Here is a 23,397-nt window from a genome sequence, read left to right as displayed (position 1 = left end):
TTAATAATATTTAACACAAGAAAGTTCTTATCATACATATTCCGAAGTGATACAGTGTTAAAAGTTGTGTAATCAAGATCTATAGAAGAAAAAAATTCAGTTATTATGAATGGAGACCATCTGACAAAATTCTCTTCATCTGAAAACTTTCGGCATGAATCTTTGTCAAAATTGTACTGGGAAGCAAGAAGGAGAATGGAGATCATCCAAGATCCTGGACATTAGACTAGTACTTTTCAAATCTTTGCCATTTCAAGTGTTGGGTCAGATATGAAACCTCTACTACCTTCGGCTGCAAACACAGGGGTCATGGTGAAATTAATAACAGAAGAAACAGCAGCCTCACACTTATAATGATGTCCTAAAATGAGCACTGTTCTACATCTGGGTGAGAAAATTTTATACTGATAACTTTCGAAGTATAGTTGGGTTTCTCTCTTCTTACAATGGACAAAGTACACAGGGTTTTGAATGAGGTAACTGATTCTTCTCACATATGTCCTTCTCCTCGTCGTTGTTCTGGTCAATCATGGTTCTGATCATAGCTGAGTGCTTCTTGCCGTCGATGGAAATCTTCTTGATGAAGGTTGGCACCGCCAGGGTGCGGGTGTCCTTGTGTAGCAGCTGCATCTGCAAGAGGTTGTCCATGAACGCCACCCAGTTGTTATTCCAGCGAATCTTTCCTACTCGTCCTGTAGAATAGAAAACCAACACCAATCAGAAATGATGATGATGATGATGATGATGATGTTCAGGGTGTGTTGGAGGGGGATTACAAGGGCTCATGCAAGCGTTTTCTTATTTGTTCCGAGCTCTTTATTAAAACATCTCACGAGAAAAAATCAATAAAATAAAAGTATTTTTCTGTGTGACTTAACTATCTCCTAGTCTACATCCTGCTTAAGGAATCAATTGAAAATACAGGGATTTAGTAGCTTTTCCACTGCTTGTTGGAGACCTATAATTTATTACGAATTCCGAGTATTCTTGAAGGATAACTTAATATGAAAGAACAATGCCCTTTGCTATTAGCTATAGCATAAAGAGAATAGCAATTTCTATCACCATAAGCAGCACGGAAGCTGAAATGGACTTTAGTGTAATGAATGACATTGTCACTGGTGAGAGAAATAAGCTTACAGTCTCCCATTTGTTCAGTTTAATGACTATTAAAATTATCGGCAAACCTATGAAAGAATGGGAGCTGGTCCAGTTTGTGCTATCCTATCATCGCCTCACTACTGACACTCGAGTGCGTCCCACAGCTGAGCTGAACCCATTGGTGAATGAAATGGCAATTTGGAGCTTATTCCAGAGGTAAACTGCCACTACCACTACCAGTACTACTAGTACTACTTGTATCAAATGGGGGGAAGCTATATCTTCCGAGTTGAGGACATCTAAAGGGCTGAGACAAGGATGTGGAATGTCGCCATATTTATTTAAGATTTACTTGCTAATGTCTCTTGTAGGTATATGGGAATTCGGATAGAAAATAGTGCTATTCAGTCAATACTCTTTGCAGACGGCCAAGTGATTATCGCACAAGATCAGGTTGACGTGAAAATTGATTGTTATATCTCAGGGGATTAAATATAAATTTCAAGAAGACAGAATATCTAGTCATTGGTAGCGAGGGTAGGGGTCTGAATTTCTTGGAAGGCACAGCCAAGGCAGTAGATAATTTCAAATATCTGGGATCCATTCTTCACCAATCAGGGACAGTGAGAAAGAGGCTAAGTTGTGTAACTCAAGCCCGCATCACTACTAAACAACTCAGTGGAGTACTATGGAGCAGTAACATCAGACAAGAAATGAAAAAAATACTTAACCTAACTGTGGAGAATAGCTTGGGCACTAACAGCAAGACAGAAGAACTGCATTAAAGCTACGGAAATGGGTGGTCTGCGCTGGCCCCTCCTTCAGAAAGTACGAAACGACTCCATTATGGAGAAACTTAACATCCAAGAAAACGTGGCTGATAATCTGGAATGTCGAAAGCTTTGATGGTTTAGGAATGACCAAAATACGATGGCTCAAAAATATATTAAATTGGTCTCTCCAGGAAGAAGGAAGAAAGGACGCCCATGGTTTATGTGGAGAAGAGGACTTGTTGAGGGCATGCGAGCCAGAGGACTTGAAGACGGTTCCTGGGATGATAGAGATAAATGGAAGAGAGGAATCAAGGGCATCAACTGAAAGTGGAAAGCTGTTCAAAGTAAAGTATTATTATTATTATTATTATTATTATTATTATTATTATTATTATTATTATTATTATTATTATTGTGTATGATTGTGAAACTTGGACTCTCACTTTGAGAGGGGAACAGAGATTAAGGGTGTTTGAGAATAAGGTGCTTAGGAAAATATTTGGGGCTAAGAGGGATGAAGTTACAGGAGAATGGAGAAAGGTACACAACACAGAACTGCACGCATTGTATTCTTCACCTGACATAATTAGGAACATTAAATCCAGACGTTTGAGATGGGCAGGGCATGTAGCACGTATGGGCGAATCCACAAATGCATATAGAGTGTTAGCTGGGAGGCCGGAGGGAAAAAGACCTTTAGGGAGGCCGAGACTTGATGGGAGGATAATATTAAAATGGATTTGAGGGAGGTGGTATATGATGATAGAGAATGGATTAATCTTGCGCTCAGGATAGGGACCAATGGCGGGCTTATGTGAGGGCGGCAATGAATCTCCGGGATCCTGAAAAGCCAGTAAGTAAGTATTATTATTATTATTGATGTTGTTGTTGTAAAGTAACCATTGTGTTCCCCTTCCCCTGCTCCGTATCTCTGTGCTGGCAATTAAATCTCACACTTTTCTTCTTTTTTTTTTTTTTTTTTGCGATTCTTTTGTTAAATTATTTCCAGCACATCCGTGATGATGATGATGATGATGATGATGATGATGATGATGATGATAATCATGATGAAGATGAAAGATGCATGGGAAGGTGGACGGAAGGACGTGTGCATGGATAGACTGAGTGGGTAGTTTGATGGATGGATGGATGAACAGCAAAAACTGTGAGTAGATGGATTGGTGGATGGTTAGGTCTATGCGTGGATAGAAGAAAGCATAAGTGGATAAAAAGATGAGTAACCGTTGTTGCCCCCTTCTTCTCCTCCGTATCTCTGTGTTGGCCAACCCACTCTGAATTAACGGGTGAAAAGGGCAAAAGGATAACCAAGTGCACAGGTGGCTGATGAGATGGACAGGCAGGCAGATAGGTGGGTAGATTTGAGTAGACAGTCAGACAGAGAGAGATTAGGTTACATTAGATTGTATAGATTATATTGGTTAGGATAGCATAGGACAGATAGATAGGCGAGCAGGCAGGCAGACAGACAGACAGACTTACAGATCAACAGACAGACAGAGAAAAAGATAGCTGGATAGATGGGTACCGTTTGTGGGTGAGGATATTCATATTAATATTAGGTACCCTCCACAAAACTGGCTTCATTTATACACCGACGGATCCTTGATCTCCAGAGAACAAGGTGCCGGTGCAGGTGTTACGTGCTGTCTCTTCTCACTTTATAGATCTCTTGGGTATGGAACAACAAGTTTTGATGGAGAAATCATTGCAATAAGCGAAAGTCTCAGGAATCTTCTATGCCACATCAATAAATTTAGGAATGCAGTTATATTGTCAGACTCCAAAGCAGCTATTCTATCAATAGTCTCTAGACACACACCTTCATCTCAAACAGCAGAAATAACTAAAATGCTGCCTCAAATATTATCACTCAATAAAATAATTGTATTCCAATAGATACCACCCCATTGTGGAATCCTGGGAAACGAGAATGCGGATGCTTTAGCAAAGAAGGGCAGCACTGCTACTTACAGACCTGTTACTAAATCTACGTATTACTCTGTGAAGAGATTTATTAAATCTACATACTTAGACTTAATGTTTAGGTGAGGGGTTTGGACTTTTTCCATTGCTGGTTGTCACAATCAAAAAAAAAAGATACAACGTTTCGAAGGGTGGTTCTCCCTTCATCTTCAGGTGGAAGGAAGGAGAGAAGAGAAAAAACCTATTGTTGGGATCGTTACGTACAGCTATTCTGTATGACTGATCGTCGATTCCTGGCTTCGGTGGATATTATAATTAAGAAAGACCCGAAGTCATTTGCAGTATGTTGGCACTAAAACCAAACGGGATAAAGAAGATGGGCGTGAAGTGGCTAACAATTGATGAAAGACACACAAAAGGAGGGGGTGGGGAACTGAAAAAATGAACAAGTGTTATGATACCTTCCACCTGAAGACGAAGGGACAACCACCTTCGAAACGTTGTGTCTTAATTTTTTGATTGTGACAACCAGCAATGGAAAAAGTCCAAACCCCTCACCTAAATATTAACAATCCACCATTGCTTTCCAACCCCTCATTTAGATCATACTTTGACTTCAACAAACAAAATTTGATAACACAATCCCAAGGGAAAAAATGGAACTCTCTGCATTATAATCCACAGTTAATTCCCGATTTACCACGAAAATCGTCTGTAGCTGCATTTAGATTGGCAACAGGCCATGATTGTTTGGCCAAACACCTGCATAGAATTGGAATATATCAGTCCCCTAACTGCCCATTGTGCAACTCAAACCAAGAAATGTATTCGGAACACCTCAAAATCTGTGCTTCAGTGGCTGGCCATGATAATATCTTTGATAAATATTGGAGTGCAAGAGTCAAATGACTTTATTGTCAAACGCCTGGCATTAGAAAACAACAACGACATATTCACGGATATTCAAAGCCTCATCTCACCTGAGCAGTCTGCGGACACGATGCTGCGGAAGACGCCTTTGTAGTGGTAGCCCCGCAGCCTCAGCTCCTTGTAAATGTCTCGTGACGTCAGCTTCAGCTCGTCGTCACCGCAGGCCGGTGCCGGGGGCTCCAGCTCCACCATGTCTTCAGAGATGTTGTCACTCAAGTAGAAGGAGCCAGTCACCACAGCTGTCTTGCCCTCCACCACTTCGAAGTTGCCGCTGACCTTCTGCACCATCACCACCAGCTCAACAGCCCCTGCGTCAAAGTTTACAATCAAAGTGATTCTGAACTCAGTGTACGAATTCCGTGTACAAACTGTATGGCATGTTTTCTGCAAAACGTAGTCGGAACAGATCAACTACTTCATTAATGTTTATAAGAAATATAATTTTGGTCTCATGGACAATGGGCCTTCGTACCTAAAATGCTTTGCTTCAGCAACTGTCTACACCCGTATATGGGAAGAAGATGAAGAAGGTTGCAGCGAACTAAAGGTACGGTCACACGTCGCTACTTTTGCTGCGCAACTTTTGTACTGCAGCTGCAAAAGTTGCGTGTCGTGTTCACACATAAGCCAAAAGTAGTGCGCTGCACACTACTTTTCGTGCTGCGCAACCCGAGTGCTGCAAAATTTGCAACTGGAGGTTGCGAGTCTGTTCACACGCAAGGCGCTACTTTTGCAGCCGCAGTCATGCTGCAGGTTTCCATCTCCGTGCTGACTTCTCAATATACATTTTGTGGTTATGTTCGCATTATTAAGAAACTCATGCGAAAGCTTCCTTATCTATTATTTGCTTTTCTGTCGTATCTAGTATTCAGAAATTGACATTATTTTTACTATAAAGCTTTTAAAAACGCCTACATACTTAAATGATAACCAACAGAATATTCACGTGAACAATGTTGGCAACCCTCCTGTTTGGAACTACACTACGGAAAATTAAAAAAATGAATTATATCGTCAGCAAATATGCTCAGACTGTTTTGTGCATTTAATAACTGTTACAAATAATTTATTTTCATCACATCTAACATTAAAATATATCCAAACAATAAAAAGTATCATTGGCACATTTGGGAGGTAACACTGGTTGCAACCACAGCAAAAGTTTCAACAAAACCGATATCAAAAATGCTGCGGCTGCAACCCTGAGAACCCTGTTCACACGTCGCTACTTTTAAGCTGCGCGCAGCATGGAAAAGTAGCGGGCAGCAGGTTCGGCAGCCGCTACTTTTCAGGTTGTACCGTTGTTCACACGTCGCAGTACAAGAGTTGCGCAGTTTTTTGTACTGCAGCGCTGCAAAAGTAGCGACGTGTGACCGCACCTTAATCCCTTCATAAGCTGTTGTGAAGAGTGATGATGACGATGACGGAGCGTTCGTGACAAGTGCTAACACACTGGTCGGTTCTTACATTCAGGTGGCTTGGGTTCGATTCCCAGCCAGATTGTGATGGAATCTGTAGTGGACAAAGGAGACAATGCAGAGGGTTTTTTCTCGGGATACTCCCGTTTCCCTCTATCATATCACCAACACTCTCCACTCCATTTACACTTCCCTTCTTTCATTATCATCATTTTCATTTCTTTTTCTTTCCTCCATTTCTGCTTGCGATCAATGCAGAATCGGCTGCAGGCCACCACCTATCTTGAACTCTGTGGTAAGTGGTCTTTAGTTGCTAGTGGTAGTGCTGTGTATAGTGGACTCTCCTCTGGGCTCATTTAAAGTTTGTGTGACTGCAAACTGTATATATTTTTGTGCGGCTTTACTTTGTTTATAGTGTTTCTCTATCTCTCTCTATTTCTTGTGTAGCTTTACTTTGTATAGTGTATTTTTTTTCTGTTTATTTCTATTATTGTATTTGTATTCCTGGTGTTGTGGAAGAGAAGGCCTGATGATCTTAACTACACCAGAATAAATAAATAAATAATAATAATAAGTAGGTAATAAATAAATATGATATCCAGTAGGACTGTGGTGATGCCTATGTGGGAAGATAAAGAGATTCTACAGGTTATAGAGGAGTTTGGGGGTGGGGAGGGCAGCCTGTGTCCTGCCATTAAGGGGACTAGTATAGTATGTAGTATAGTATGTAGTATAGTTTAACGACGATGATGAAAACAGTCACTCTGCCATACCGTCTTTGGGGATGGTGGTGGCCCTCTGGAAGCACACGTTCTCGAAGCAGACGCACATCTCAGTGTGCACCATGCCCAGCAGCATTTTGATCGTCATCCACACTAGCTCCTGCACACGAAGATCGCGAATCAGAGAACGGACAACACAATACAAAATGAATAGGAGAGAGCGGCATGTAAGAATAGTATGAAACAAATAAACATATATTATATATATGATGTATGTATGTATATATGTATGTATGTAGTATGCCTTTGTATCTCAGCTTGCAGAGTGGTGGCTTACAATGGCTGCAGAAAATCATACTTGTGGTGTGCGAAGACTATGCTCTTGAGAGTGTTCTCAGGGCTCACCCATTTCCCGCGATCATTCTTATTTCACTATTTATCATCATCATTTCAATAGTATCTACCAAAGATGGCAGGGTGTGATGTAGTATTGTGACTGGTGTACAAATGGCATCAGCCTGAGGAGGCATAGTACACTCTCAGGGCACTCTAGAAGGACTTCCCCATAGTCTTAAGCCTACATAGCTGATATGATGAAAGAGTAATGGAACGGAGAAAAATTCTCTCCGGCGCCGGGATTTGAACCCGGGTTTTCAGCTCTACATGCTGACGCTTTATCCACTAAGCCACACCGGATTCCACCCCAGCGTCGGAAGAATCGTCTCAGTTTTTAGTTCCAACTCTTGGGTTCCCTCTGGTGGCCGCCCTCTGCACTACGTCACAGATATCTATGAACCTAGGACCGAAGTCCACACATGTGCTGAGGTGCACTCGTAATGAGTGACTAGTTGGCCGGGATCCGACGGAATATGCGCCGTCTTAAATCATGAAGTGATTTACACATATCATATATATTATTATAATGTACCGAAGTACATATGATATTTCCATGCAGATATTCTGCGTCATCATACGATGAAAGAGTAATGGAACGGAGAAAAATTCTCTCCCACGCCGGGAAATATCATATGTACTTCGAGTACATTATAATAATATATATGATATGCGTAAATCACTCGGATCCCGGCCAACTAGTCACTCATTACGAGTGCACCTCAGCACATGTGTGGACTTCGGTCCTAGGTTCATAGATATCTATGACGTAGTGCAGAGGGCAGTCACCAGAGGGAACCCAAGAGTTGGAACTAAAAACTGAGACGATTCTTCCGATGCCGGGGTGGAATCCAGTGTGGCTTAGTGGATAAAGTGTCAGCACGTAGAGCTGAAAACCCGGCGCCGGAGAGAATTTTTCTCCGTTCCATTACTCTTTCATCGTATGATGACGCAGAATATCTGCATGGAACTACATAGCTGAGTCACGATATGTATAGACTTCTTCCTCCTATACCACTGTATAGCTCTCTGAATAACTGTGTGAGGTACTAGGAGAGTTCTTGTAACATATTGCTGGTTACGTTCATTCTCAATCAGTGCCACTAACCTACAGTGACTATATTACAAAATTTGAGAGATGATAGAGGTCATCGATATGAACAATTTTCATATAGGAACCTATGTCCGGAAACGTTCTGTTTCGTAGTTACAAGCGTAGATATGTTAGTCAGTGTAGCCAGCTAGAATGGAACTCAGGGCCATCCTTTCGAAATTTGGTTACAGACGACCTGTTCCTGCAAATGTCGATGATTTCTCAAAAACATGATATAAGTTAATCGGCATAGTAAATGATATTTTGACTGATGAAATCTTGCAAATTTCCTCTCATTTCCTTTTGCTCTTGCATAAATGAAATGCATATCAGCAAGTTTCAAGGTTTAATCAATCTAAATAGCATTTACGATGCCAACTAGCTTATACCGGTACCATGTTTATGAAATACCACCAACGTTCACAGGAACAAGTCACCTGCAACCAACCTTCAAAAGGATGGCCTTTAATTCGAATCTAGCTGGTTACATTGACTAACACATCTTGCCTTTTTACTACCAAACGAAACGTTTCCGGACATAGGTTCCTATATGAAAGTTGCTCATAATTGTCTCCTCTTGTAACATAGTCACTGAATCACCCTGTATATAGATGTACGGAGCAGAAGTAAACAGTCGACTAGCCAAATACCAATGTAACCTGTCTTTTCATTGGTGTATTGTATCAGCTGGTGCATGATTTAGAATCATGGTAATTGTTTTAAGAACAGCAAGACGTGACTAAAAATAATATGAAATATAAACACAAAAATCAAATCTTACTAGAATTTTAAAATTATGAAAAATAACGTTAATCTTCATGTATGAATGTAATAATGACTGGAAAATCAACAACAATGTAAATCATTCGAACTTGATAAAATATGTTTCACTGAAATTAATGGGTAGTTCTACAAAAACTCGAGGTTGCCTTAATTAAGTGAATTGCATATAAAATTACTGGTATATCTCAGTAATGTAAGTGTATGCGCTAGAAGAGTTTCAACATGACCGTGTTGCACTCACAATGTAGCCCATGGCGGGGAACAGGACCCTGCCATCGATGACGTGTCCGGACAGGAACTCTGTCATGTCATCACACAGGTCAATGTCCCAAGATTTCTCGCCATACCTCAATGTAGTCTGGAATAAATTATTACATTAGTTTTACAGTACAATTTAATACAGAAAACTGTCCACGAAGGAACAACATGTCATTTTACATTTACCTCTCATACATGAAAAGAAATTTGTTTTCTTTCTGCACTATATAAGTGCAAAAACAAGAGAAAAAAGGTGCTCTAAATCTTTAAGAAAACTACCCTAATAATAGTAAATGTTCGTCTTGAAAAACGTTTCAATACTTTTCTTGTGGGGTGCCTATTCATTCAGCAGCAGACATGTTGTGACACTTACCTGTGCCTTGTACGACATGACGTACCAATCCTGTGAGTGCTCCCAGCGGATCAGAGGGGATATCATGGGGGTGCCCCTGCTCACGGGGTACTGGACTGGAGGGTACAATTTCGCTAGCTGTGGCTGCAGTCCTAGCTCGAACAACCTGCAAGTCATGGCGGGTTGACTGTCATTCACCCATATGAAGTCACTTATGTAGACCAATTTACCGACAGAGTCATTGCCCAGGCTGCGCCATAGGAGGCTGGTGAGATGAGAAGAAGATGATGGAAATTTGTTGGAATGCCACAGGGGAACCAGAACTACTGGACAAAACCTCTGTGTTACCTGCTCCACGGGCTAGTCCAATACAAGTTATAAATCAGGGGTACGGGGGGAATCGAACCCGGATCCACAGGATTATAAGTCCAGCGCTCTAGCCACTAGACCACCATAGCGGCTAAATCTGTAAGTCACAAGCCCAGTTCATCAGAAGGTATATGATTATTTTATTTAATGTATTAACCTTTCTCAGTTAAGTTATGTTAAGATAGCTAATTGATTTTCTTATGTTAGCTTGTTGGCTTGTTCGATTAGGTTACTTGATATTTTTAACTACCTCATTATTTCTTTGCTTAATATAGGTAGTCAATTCAATTAGGTTGGTTAGTTACTTAGATGCCACATTTGCAGACCCATAAAATGTAGTTCTCTCATCTAACAATCGACAGATACATAGCTTTACTATGCTGCATGTCTTTACAAAGAACTACGTGCAAGAACTGAAACAAGGAGAACAAGCAAGATGAAAGGATAGCAGAAAGACGAAGAGAAAGAGGGAATAAAAGGACAACAGGAAAATAAGAGAATACGTAGAATATAAGGAGCATAAATAGAAGGGTAATACAAGTAGGGCACAGGAATACAAAGAGAGCAGGAATATAAGCGGAACAAGGAGAATACAAGGGAAACAAGGAAAACAATGGAAATACAAGGAGAACACAAGAACAAGAGGAACGTAAGTACTGGGTGTTCATTTCAAAGTATGTCATGACGTCACTGTTGTGAGTTAGCGATTTGAAGCGAGTTTCAGCTTTTATGTCAGAGAAGTCGCCTATTAAATCAAGGTGTTCAATCTGAACTTGAGAACGTGTACGGTATAACTTGAACGTCGTAGCAACAGATGGCGGTCTGTATGGTCATAACCTCTTTCGAACTGTGTTTTGCACGGCCAAGTCGTACGCAGGGTATTTTGTTATCATTGGTTGCGTACGGCAACATTCCACAACACAAATCAAATGCTCCGTGTCCATGTTGACCGTCCAAGTTAATGTCAACAAATATGTAAGAAATCGTCTTAACCCTCTTTCCATATCCTGACAGTAAGAAAATAACCCACCTCAGTACATGTTTCCAAACAGTTCACATTCCTGCCACTACCGGCATTACAGTACATAGGCTATCAGTAAGTACTCTTCAGAATGAACGCCGTACTTGCTATGCAACTTCTCTGATACATAGGTAATACACCTCTGCGGAAGTGTAGGAAGATTGAATTCTCTAGGCTCATCGACTAGCCATATGACGGCATACAGTGAGCCATGACACACTTTGAACTGAACACGCAGTAGAATATTGGGAACACAAGGGGAAGAAGATGGATACTATGAGAACAAGGTGAAGACAAGGAGAACAAGGGGAATGCAAGAGCAATGGGAATACAATGAGAACAATGGGAATACAAGGAGAACAACGGAAATACGAGAATACAAGGAGAATGATGGGAATACAAGAAGAACAAGGAAATACAATGAGAATAAGGGGAATACAAGGAGAACAAGGGGAATGCAAGGATAACAATGGCAAATACAAGAAGAACAATGACAAGACAACGATAATTACAGGAGCACAAGGAGAACAAGAGGAATACAAGCAGAACACTGGGAACACAAGAGAATAAGGGGAACAGAAGTGCAAGGAAGGAAATACATGGAGAGCAAGGAAACGAAAAGGACAACTAGGAAAAGAAGGGCAACACAGTTCAGCAACAAACGTGTTATTACAAGAGGCACATACTTGCCCAGGCCAGTGAGCAGCAGGTGAGTGCCGTCAGGCTGCATTCTCTGTGTGAGGGCGAGGCACACCGCAGCCTTGTGGAGGACACGCCCCAGGGCAGCCTGCAGCACGCCGTGTGGCGCCACCTCCATTACAACGGCAGTGGGTGGGATGCGCTTCGCTGCGTCTTCAAACAGCACCGGGCCCAGCAGGCACTGTGTGTGGAACTCAGCAGATGAGAATGAGTTCCCTGGTGCTGAGGAACTCACCCAGTGGGCAGACCGGCACTTCGGCTGTGGGATCAGCTGCAGCAGCACAGAGAAGTGACGTGAATGAATATCCAGAGACGTGGTTGGGTAATATAGAGAAAATATCTGACTGCGGGTTTAAAAAATACCCGTTTGTACAAGCATAAGGAGGATAGGACTCATGGACGACGACCAACATGGTAGGGAGAATATTAATTTATTCCTGTAATGTAAACATTAACAAGAACTATGCAGACTTTATCATTTTTCAGTCTCTTTTCTCTACCTTAAATACTCTTGTTTGTAAATTAATTAATTCTTGATTTTGTAACTTGTATGAGTAATAATTGAATTTTAAATCCAAGTCATGTGTGTTCAAACTTAGATAAAAGAGAAGGAAATTGGTGGAAATTAATTGGACACACACACATGCAGGGTGTTAGCTAATATGAGGAAATTCTTTGGGGAATGGATAGAGGACCAAAAACAAGCAACGTTCACGTAAATATATAGAAAATTTCGCTTTGTTTCTAATTACAGGTACTTTTAGTTCAAACATGTTTGCTTATTACAACTTTATTTTTACATACTAGTTGTCTGCAAGATCCATATATAATTCTACGGAACAGTACTCAAACTAGCCACCATTAGTTCTATCACAGGCTTCTAAGCGTCGCATCTTGGACTGTCTTACTCTCTCGCTTATCTCTGACATTCTTCTTCAACACACTGGCCAAGGATTTCAATGTTCTCAATAGGTCTTGAATACACAATTGTTTTTAAATAAATGTCCAATGGATTGAGGTCAGATAACGAGCAAACAGGATGTTGATCCTCTATATCTAGTCATTAGAAAATCGTTGACTTAGAATCATTCTAGCAGCAAGAGGAAATCAGGTAATACAAATAACAAATGTCGACGCTTTAACAAACCCTTGTTTTCAGTTGTCAGATGATGATAATGAGTAGATCATCTTTTTTTTACAAGGCCTACTGATTTAATAAACATGGCCCACTAATGTAAGAGCTACTTACTTACTTGCAAATGGCTTTTAAGGAACCCAGAGGTTCATTGCCGCCCTCACATAAGCCCGCCATCAGTCCCTATCCTGTGCAAGATTAATCCAGTTCCTACCATCATATCCCACCTCCCTCAAATCCATTTTAATATTATCCTCCTATCTACGTGTTGGCCTCCCTAAAGGTTTTTTTCCCTCCAGCCTCCCAACTAACACTCTATATGCATTTCTTGATTCGCCCATACATGCTACATACTCTGTCCATCTCAAACGTCTGGATTTAATGTTAATGAAAGGGCTAAAGCGCATGAAATAAAAAGTATGTACCTGTAATTAAAAAAAACAGAGAGAAATTTGTTATAGGCCTATATTTATATAAACTTTTCTTGCTTGTTTTAGATCTCCTATCCATTCTCCAAAGCTTTCCCCACACATCAGTTAATACCTTATATATTTGATTAATGATAAACATAGGACTGTAATAAGGAAAAAACACTGACAAAAAGAGACCCAGGATATCTGAGGAAGAAACCAGAAAGTATCAGCCTGATCTTTGAAATGTGTTGATGGTAACCTGCATTCAATAATAGTAATAATAATAATAATAATAATAATAATAATAATAATAATAATAATAATGATTATAGTAATGACCATGACAATGACAACCATAATGGCAATAATGAAAATAATAATGATGATGATGGTAATAATAATAATAATACTAATAATAATAATGATTATAGTAATGACCATGACAATGACAATGATAATGGTAAAATGAAAATAATAATGATGATGGTAATAATAATAATAATAATAATAATAATAATAATAATAATAATAATAATAATAATAATGGTTATAGTAATGACCATGACAATGACAACGATAATGGCAATAATGAAAATAATAATGATGATGATGGTAATAATAATAATAATAATAATAATAATAATAATAATAATAATAATAATAGTAATAATGATTATAGTAATGACCATGACAATGACAACGATAATGGCAATAATGAAAAGAATAATGATGATGATGGTAATAATAATAATAACAATAATAATAGTAATAATGATTATAGTAATGACCATGACAATGACAACGATAATGGCAATAATGAAAATAACAATGATGATGATGATGGTAATAATAATAATAATAATAATAATAATAATAATAATAATAATTTCTAGCATTTAATTATTTACGAGAAGAGAAATTATGGTACACCTACTTGAAATGGAACAGATCAACATATCTAACATTTAATATAGATGATGATGGTGATGGTGCTGCTCTCTACCTTGCGCAGGTTCTTGAGCAGCACTGGTGCGACGCCAGCCAGCTGCTTGCTGTGCAATGCCACGCCTGCACAGTGCAGCTCTCTCACACTCACGCCCTTCTGTTGCAGAAGCTTCGTTAATTTCTTCACTGATTCGGCTGGCCCTGACAAGGTGCAGGAGTTCGGGGCATCATGGCAGACCACCTCGATGTCAGGGGGGCACACCTTCTTCATGTGCTGCGCTCCGATACCTGTAACCACATTACAATGTATCAGCATACACAGCTGAACCCCACAAGGTGCAGGAGTTCGGGGCATCATGGCAGACCACCTCGATGTCAGGGGGGCACACCTTCTTCATGTGCTGTGCTCCAATACCTGTAACCACATTACAATGTATCACCATACACAGCTGAACCTGTGCCACATGCCAAACAGTTTTAATGAAGTGTAAATAGAAATTAATTATTTGTGAAGCTATGAATATAGGAAAATAACCTTCACCAATCGTTCAAATTCACTGGCAGTGCTTTAGTTCACTTACAGTTAAACCTCTCTTGATTAACAATTCATAGAAAATTTATTTTCTCTATAGCACAGAAGTGTCCATTTGCGAAGGACATGGTTCTCTGGAATTAGTTCATGCAATGCAATATAAATTAATGAACATTATAAAAGATACTTGATTTGGTCCAGAGTTTTTATTTGATTTCAGTTGATTGACAACTTAAATTCTTGCATGTTTGAACACTTGGGTAAAACATACTTCAAAGTCTGCTTAGAAATACAAGGTGGAAGGTGACCTTTTACAATCTTTCTGGTATATGATGTCTCGAATTATAACAAACAAGAAAGTCTAATAATATTTTGTTTCCAGAATGACGATTTTCGGAAAAAATGGTTTTTTGTAACTTGAAATTATGATTAAGTTTTTCATGAAACTGCTCAAAATTGGATGTAAGCTATGTATGGCCATCTTACAGTAGTATTTGCGTGGAAAATAACACATTCCGAATAAATCGCGTTAATAGTCGTATATACAATGCATGGGAACAGTGTTGGGAACCAATCAAATTCGTCCGAGCTAAATTGGGCCTATCTTCCATATAACCTGTCTGTGTGATAATATTATTTTAGTCTTGAGAGGTTTTTAGCACAGGTCTGTATTATATTCGTACTTTTTTTGTGTGGATTTTAGGATAAGAATTGAGGAGCATATTATATTTGAGCAAAAATGTTACATGTGACTCAATCAAGGATTACAGATCTAATGGCAAGAATAGAAAGAACACAAAATAGCAAAGGTTACAAATCTGACAAGCTAGGATGAAACAGATACAGGGATCAGTTTAGATAGAGAAGCCAGCGAATAGGGATTATAAAGAATGGACACTGAGCGAATTTGCCTGTGTTTTGTTTCTCTGTGCGCCAGCGGTTAGTTCCACTTTCAAGCACTAGAGGTAGTGTAATCGAGCATATGCTAAGATAATAATTGAGAATAGAGTTGAGGCACAGGATCCAAACATCGCCTACCTATTGCATAATCCAGTAACATTTTGCTTCAAATAAATTCAAGTTAACAGCTTTGCCTTATTTCTCAGTGACAAACTAGTTGTAATAATAATATTTTATATTTCAGATATAATACATTATATTATAAAATAATATAATACATTATAAAATTAAGTATCGAATTCGTTTAATATTTGTATATAATACAATATAGGTATATAGTTTTACTTCTCGTAAGAGTTTTGTTTTTCCATTTTCAGTGCTATCAAATCATTACATATTTTATTTGTTGTTGGGATCAATGTCTCAACTCTCATTATAAAGGAACTCTAGAGTCTAGACATTACAGTTAATGACGGATTTATTATTTTATGGATCCAATTTATTTTATTTGAGTACATAATGTACCTAGATGTATTAATTGTATGTGTTATATTTCCACTGTGTCGACTGCTAGCTGGTGTGATGTCAGCGCCAACTCTAGGAAGAAAGCAGAATCTCACGCTCTAGCTGGCTTGAAGGTCATTGAAATCAGTCCGGCTACATCAAAGGTACCGACGCGAAGTGTCTATTCTTTATAATCCCTATTCGCTGGAGAAGCAACTAACCCACAGTCACCATGCAGCCTTTAGCGAGGTTGGCTTCCAGACATGCGCGCCCCTGGAAGTAGGCAGCCAGCACCGTCTGCTCGGCTGTGAGGCAGCCGTCCATGTAGCCGCAGCCCAGCTCGCCCACCGAGTGGCCCACGATGCCGTCCACTTGGATGCCCACCGCCTTGATGACGTCCACGAGGCCTATCTGTGAGCAAGGGGGCATCACTGCAGCACAACATTACAGTCCAGGCACACTTCAGTGCTCTTGTAGAGTGCTTGCAAATGAAATTCTTCCGATGTAAGAACAAGTCTGACTTTTGTGTTTGTGTGTGTGTGATAGGAGAAGGAAAGATGAAAGGAAAAGGGAAAGAGAATGAGAAATAAGAAAGTATGAGAGACAGAGCAGTAGGAAGAATTAAGGAAGAGCTAGAAGAAAAAAGGAAGAAAACAGAATTCAAAGAAGAAAGAAACAAAGGCTATGAATATTAACCTGGCAGGCTGCGATGCCCACCAAGCAGTTGACGATGCTGCTGAAGGTGCCGGGGTCCTCGGACGTGAGTATGTGGAGCACGTCCACGCCGTGGGGTTGCAGGGCCACCCGGCACCTGTCGACGGCTGCAGCGAACGTCGGCAGCTGAAGCAGCGACCGTCCCATGCAGGGCCACTGCGAGTCCAGCCCACTGAACACAAGCCACACGGGGCGCTTGCAGCCAGGCCAGAACTGGGACAGAGCACAGACAGACTTATGGAAGCACATAGTTTGGCTTCACTTGATAAATAGCTACACTAAGTTACTAGCTCTTCTTAAACTGTCTCAGATTAATTATGCACGTTTTAAATTTCCGCCAAGAAATATCACTGCACTTGGTGTTGCACATGTACCAGGGTCAGAAGGCTACCCCTCAACGATAATGATGAATGAACAGGTGTGTGAACTATTTTTACTAGGTGCTGCAGTACATTACTATTTGGTTGAGAAGCTTTTATCATCCAGTCTGCTGTCAAAAAATCTGAAAGTTAGAATTTATAAAACAGTTATATTACCGGTTGTTCTGTATGGTTGTGAAACTTGGACTCTCACTCTGAGAGAGGAACATAGGTTAAGGGTGTTTGAGAATAAGGTGCTTAGGAAAATATTTGGGGCTAAGAGGGATGAAGTTACAGGAGAATGGAGAAAGTTACACAACACAGAACTGCACGCATTGTATTCTTCACCTGACATAATTAGGAACATTAAATCCAGACGTTTGAGATGGGCAGGGCATGTAGCACGTATGGGCGAATCCAGAAATGCATATAGAGTGTTAGTTGGGAGACCGGAGGGAAAAAGACCTTTGGGGAGGCCGAGACGTAGATGGGAGGATAATATTAAAATGTATTTGAGGGAGGTGGGATATGATGATAGAGACTGCATTAATCTTGCACAGGATAGGGACCGATGGCGGGCTTATGTGAGGGCAGCAATGAACCTTCGGGTTCCTTAAAAGCCATTTGTAAGTAAGTAAGTAAGTAAGTAAGTCTGCAGTACATGGTATTTACAGACGATGTCGTCCTACTCTGAAGGAACTTCTAAAACTTGAGTGAGGTGCTGGAACAATTAATGAACGCTTGAAGAACTTGGGGCTATGAAGTAGCACCGAGAAGATTTAAAATTACATGGTAGTCATGACAGAGTAAAGAAATTTATAAAATATTTCAGGTGAAGAAAGAAGCCTTGCTTAGTACACTGAGGAAGCTCTGTGGCGTTTCTATGGCAACTGTCATTTCATGGAATAGCTCCATATGCGCAATGGTTCTTACTTAACCTGGAATCTTCTATAAATAGCTGGGAGCATTGGTGACTGACAACAACGAAGTCAGTGTCAAGAAGAAGGCACGGATTGCGGCTGGCAGCATTACATGAGGAATGATGAAATTATACCGAAATTAGCTCAGAAAATCAAGTGAATTAAAAGTGACAATGGTTTTCTCTTTCTCCTGTAAAATCTTATTAAAAACACATAGCAGATTTTGGAAGTGCAATGACGATATGCTACACTTGCACGAAGAAAAAATTAACAAACTCCAACAGAGATGAAGACGAGGTAACAATGGATTTAATTCAGTAGGTGCCTAATTACTGAAATGATGATGATGATGATTATGATGACTCGGCCTCGCTTATCACATATGCCTCCTCCTACTGTACCTTGATGCTCCTCTGTTTGGGGCCCTCTTTGGACAGCAGTGTGTAGCCTCGGTAGCAGTGTCCCGGGATGTTGACAGCCTGGAAGTCGTGCAGGAGGGACACATACTCTGCGTCCAGAGGCCTGCTCTCCAACTGCAAGCATTACCACAGCTGAGCTGATTTGTTTGTACAATGAACTCAAGCATTTATTTATTACTGTTACATATTATTATTGTTATTATTATTAATTATTATTTTTATTATTGTTCTTGTTATTTATTATTGTTATTATTGTTGTTTTTATTATTATTACTATCATTCATAATCATCACTATGTAATTGCCATGCTATTATACAGAAAACAAAGAAAGCAAATGACAGAAAAAAAGAACAAAGAGGAAAAAGAAGAGAGAATAAAGGAAAATGATCAAGTAGAAGAGGGTTAAAAAGAAGAAAGGTAAGAGATATAAGAGTATACACAAAGATGCAAATGGGAGGAAGAGTGAATGAGAAGGAAAGCAGGCAAACAGCAAGAAAAGAAAGTGAATAGGACAGAAGAAAAATAATGGAAGAGAACATTAAAGGATGGAAGAAATTCCAAGGAAAGAAATGAGCAAAGACAGAAACAAGAATGAAAGCAAAAAGAAGAAAGGGAGATAGAAAAAGAAATAAGATAAAAAGAAACATGAAGAGGAAAGAATAACTGAATACTGAAAAGAATGAAAGGATAAAACGAAATGAGAAAGAACGCAAACCAGATTTCATATTTTATTTTTTCATTTCATTTATTGTATTCCACAGATCTTACATTACCATTGAAGCTTTAAGATGTGGAACAAGGAAAAATTTTACAAAATTATAATTTTTTGGCATGACGAAGTGAGGTAAAATAAATAAATTAGAAAAGATGACGAAGGGACAGATAAATAATTAAGGAAAAAGTACTGGTTACTGACGTTGTTGAGGATGACATCAACGGCTTCTTTTGTACGTCCAGACGCCACCACTAGGCGGGGGATGTGGTCTGAGGGGACGCCTGCATTCACTTTGGTCTTGTGGTTCCAGTCCAGCAGGATGTGAGCATTGGCACCGCCGAAGCCAAACGAGTTGATGCCGACAAGCCCGCCTCTCAGAGGACACTTCTCAGTTACCACCTGCAGGCAGAGACCAGGCCGTCAGGTGCAGCAACAAGAGTGATGATGATGATCATCATCATTGGACAAAAAAAAATTATGCATAGTTATGAAAACTGGACTCTCCTCATACTTTGTTTAATGTCAAAGTAAAATCAGAGAGAGATTCCTGAAGAAGCAGTGTCACCTCTGACCTTGAGTCGTCCTTCTTTCAGAGCCTCCACCCCTTCCCGGGGATTACTGTAGTGCAGGTTGGGGGGGATAAAGCCCATCTCCATGGCGATGACCACTTTGGCGATAGAGCACATCCCCGATGCTGGCTCGGTGTGGCCAATGTTGGACTTGACAGAGCCGATGAGCAGAGGTTTGTCTCGGCCAGTGCAGTACACCTCATCCAGCGTGACCAGCTCCTCAGGGTCGCCAACCTAGGCAAATATTTCACAGCTCTGCAATTCCTAGTCTTACTATTCTTTACTTCTAAGGAAGTCCCATATCAGCCTGTCTCACAAGCTTTTTATTTTTTTATTTTATCATTCGCCCTGAAGCATTAAACACAAAAAAAAACAACAAAAACAAAAACAAAATATATTATTCCGCAAAATAAAGTGCATTATTTTCAATAACTTTCATCCATCTGTCACAATCCAAATTAGCCGGCAATATCAATCCTTGAATTTCGGTGTGGAAACTTAATGGCATTAAAAGTAGAGCTATTATCTCTCTGTTTAATCTTGATTGCACTCCCTTATTTGTCACAAATTGATGTTAATTTAATCACACCATGATTCTTTAGTAGCTTTTATGCTCGACCATGCCAAAATGTAGTAATTATACACCTGGTAGTAGCCCTTTAATGCACCTCATTAAAGTACACTTATTCATTATAATTCAGTTCTTCAGCCAATGAGAATCACCTTTGTACTGATTGTACCATTATAAAACCGCATGTATCGATTATTCTCGGATATGAAATCGAAAGACAATTAGCGAAAAGTCACGGAGGCTGGAAATCCAATACTGTCGCAGAAGGTTATGTTCTGTTACAATAATAATTAGCGTAATTGTAAATAATATTCAAATAAATTCAATTTGTCATCTCGTTTTTCAATTTTAAATAAATTTCCAGGTCATATCAAGCCTAATCTTCATGTAATTCTCTAGGTTATATCAAGGTCAATGACATTCGTGTTTCGGAAAAAATCAATACTTTCGCGTCTGCGCACATCTCACAATTCAGGTCAGTTCCACTCCTCACTTATATAACCATAACATGAATACTTCTGAATAATTTCAAGTTAGAAATATGGTCGAGCATAAAAAGTCGTATGAAACTTGCCTATAATGGTAATTAAGACGCTCGTATGAATATTATGAAACTCACTTGCACTCGTTTCATAAACAAACATACTCGCGTCTTAATTACTACCATTATAGATTCGTTGCATAATGTACTATTAACACAGCATTCTTATCAACATATAAATACAGTGTGGTATTTAAGTCAACTAAGTTCTTTAATATTGCATATCAAACAGTGTGCCAACAACAAACTTTCTTTTTTACTAGCATGAAGATTGCTGACATTGGTACATACACTGACGAGTTTATTTTCCATTTGCCAATATCTGACGGTCATTTTCAAGAATGAATTCAAATTGAATACTAGGGAAAACACAGTAGCTATAACACGAAATTCTGAAATATGGTAGGTCAGAAAATAAGAGAAGAGGAAGTCCATGTGCACCTTAAATTTATATGTTTAATTAATTTAGAATATTTACGATAAGAGAGAAGACAATAAATTGCTTCTTCTAACCTTCTTCTTAAAAAATGAAATGCTGACGACAAGAAATAACTGGTAAGTTTGACCAGAAGCTCGTTCACTTATGTGATCAATAAAATAAGCGATTCTTTTCCATGTAATTCTCTAATTATCTGCAGGATCCAAAAGTGGTGTAGCTTACAATAATTTCTGAAAAAGTCTAGTTCTATATCCGGATTATGCTTGATAAAGCACAAATCCTGGAGTTCACAATGATGTCGCTACCTTGGTGGCAGTGCCGTGGGCCTCCATAAAGCTGATTGTCGCAGGGTTAATGCCGCACTCCTGGTAGAATTCGTCCTGCAAGACCCGCTGCAACTCCTTGCTGGGGAAAGTGATGCCGCGCTCCTTGTAGCCATCACAGTTGGTCTTGGCATGCACCACACGTGCATACACGCGCTTGGCATCACGTGCCTTCTGCAGGTACATCACGGCGACAGCCTCACTTCGCACGTAGCCATTGGCTGGACACACAAACACACAAGAGTGCAGGCCTTCCTGCTTCAGAGGATAAAGTCTGCCAGTATATGGTGAGATACAGGATGGATCAGGTAACAGTTCCTGTTAACATTCTCTTCTTTCATTTTTATGCACAAATGCATTTTTTTTCAATTAAAGAGGCTTCTTCCATCACTGTTTACCCCTTTCCTTTACCCTGCTATCCCCAGTATTGTCGAGCTGACAAGGTGTAGTGACCTGATTCTATAGAGCAGACCTCTAATTTTCGACAAAAGCTTCTAAAGATATAAAATCTATTTTCTCAGCTACCTTCTAACTATTCACTACGAAATTCAATATTGTATGAGCTCTCGCATTATTTCATAGAATTAAAATCCTTAAATGTTTCCTTGAGGCATTTCTACCCTATTCCTCACTTCACTCTTACTTGTTACCAATCCAATTACAGTCCAATATACAAAATTCTTAGGTACCTGAATCGACTCGACTGTATCCTGGAACTCACATGTTAGGAAAATTATAGAAAAGTGGCCAGTTCCTTTTCCCCTCCATTGCATACATCGCCAATTAGCTACATATTACCACAGTCTACTATATACAGTCAGGAAGCTTGGGATGATTTTCTGCCAACGAGTTGCATTTCTCGCGATAGTTGCTAGCCACTTGGAGCGCTGTGAGTAATAGGAACAATAGACTGTGTCACTGCCATCGTAACTCGCTTAACCCGATCACGAAGGGCGACGTTTCAACCATATAAATTAATTGGCATGCATAAACAGTAACATATGTTTCTCTAAAATGTAGTGTAATTGCATTAATAAAATTTAAAACAATGATTAGGAGACATTTCAGACATAATTCCTTGCGAGTTAAAGTGTAATATTATTTTTTGTGTGAAAATTAAGTTGTTCGTATGTGTAATACCTGCCTTTATTTCGATTAAATATTGCGAAATTATTGTACATTCATTTATGCACGATTCAATAATTTTCACTTGCACCGCATGAATATTTAGATATGTTGAAATTATAGATTATGTTTAACTTATATTCCTATATTCGCAATTATACATTATAATTAAACATAATATCATGTATGACACTCGTCACATTCTATTTGTCTGTATTTTAATACTACAATTGAGTACTGAATTACTGTATTTATCTACTACCTAAAAGACGAAGTAACACAATCATACGTACACTAATTTCATAGGACTGGTATGGTAAATTTTCTGTCTACAATTAAGGAAGATAGATGTGCTAAATTAAAATTACAATATAAATTCGTTTTTATTGAACCTCAAAATAGCTTCCATTCTAAAA

The 23,397-nt window shown here is 39.4% G+C and overlaps 1 protein-coding gene and 1 non-coding gene across 2 annotated transcripts in view; both read right to left on the bottom strand.

Annotated features, from left to right (window-relative positions):
- Window positions 1-23,397, bottom strand: part of LOC138711956 (fatty acid synthase-like) — a 101,224-nt gene that overhangs the window by 54,161 nt on the left and 23,666 nt on the right. The window contains exons 6-18 of the mRNA XM_069843268.1: window positions 21,839-22,077; window positions 19,986-20,216; window positions 19,615-19,812; window positions 18,680-18,811; window positions 16,982-17,212; window positions 16,507-16,696; window positions 14,408-14,637; window positions 11,844-12,127; window positions 9,789-9,933; window positions 9,399-9,515; window positions 6,940-7,048; window positions 4,799-5,056; window positions 495-692 (exon numbers count right to left, since the gene is read on the bottom strand). Of these exons, the coding sequence (XP_069699369.1) occupies window positions 495-692; window positions 4,799-5,056; window positions 6,940-7,048; window positions 9,399-9,515; window positions 9,789-9,933; window positions 11,844-12,127; window positions 14,408-14,637; window positions 16,507-16,696; window positions 16,982-17,212; window positions 18,680-18,811; window positions 19,615-19,812; window positions 19,986-20,216; window positions 21,839-22,077 (2,562 nt within the window). The remainder of the gene's footprint in view (window positions 1-494; window positions 693-4,798; window positions 5,057-6,939; window positions 7,049-9,398; window positions 9,516-9,788; window positions 9,934-11,843; window positions 12,128-14,407; window positions 14,638-16,506; window positions 16,697-16,981; window positions 17,213-18,679; window positions 18,812-19,614; window positions 19,813-19,985; window positions 20,217-21,838; window positions 22,078-23,397) is intronic.
- Window positions 7,513-7,584, bottom strand: TRNAY-GUA (transfer RNA tyrosine (anticodon GUA)). Its single transcript has one exon. It is a non-coding gene; the product is annotated as a tRNA-Tyr (tRNA).

The sequence above is a fragment of the Periplaneta americana genome, chromosome 2 (genome assembly GCF_040183065.1).
Source record: "Periplaneta americana isolate PAMFEO1 chromosome 2, P.americana_PAMFEO1_priV1, whole genome shotgun sequence".
In the NCBI taxonomy this organism is placed as follows: domain Eukaryota; kingdom Metazoa; phylum Arthropoda; class Insecta; order Blattodea; family Blattidae; genus Periplaneta; species Periplaneta americana.
Note: the sequence above shows the minus strand (reverse complement) of the source record. Positions and strands in the feature narration are given on the sequence as shown.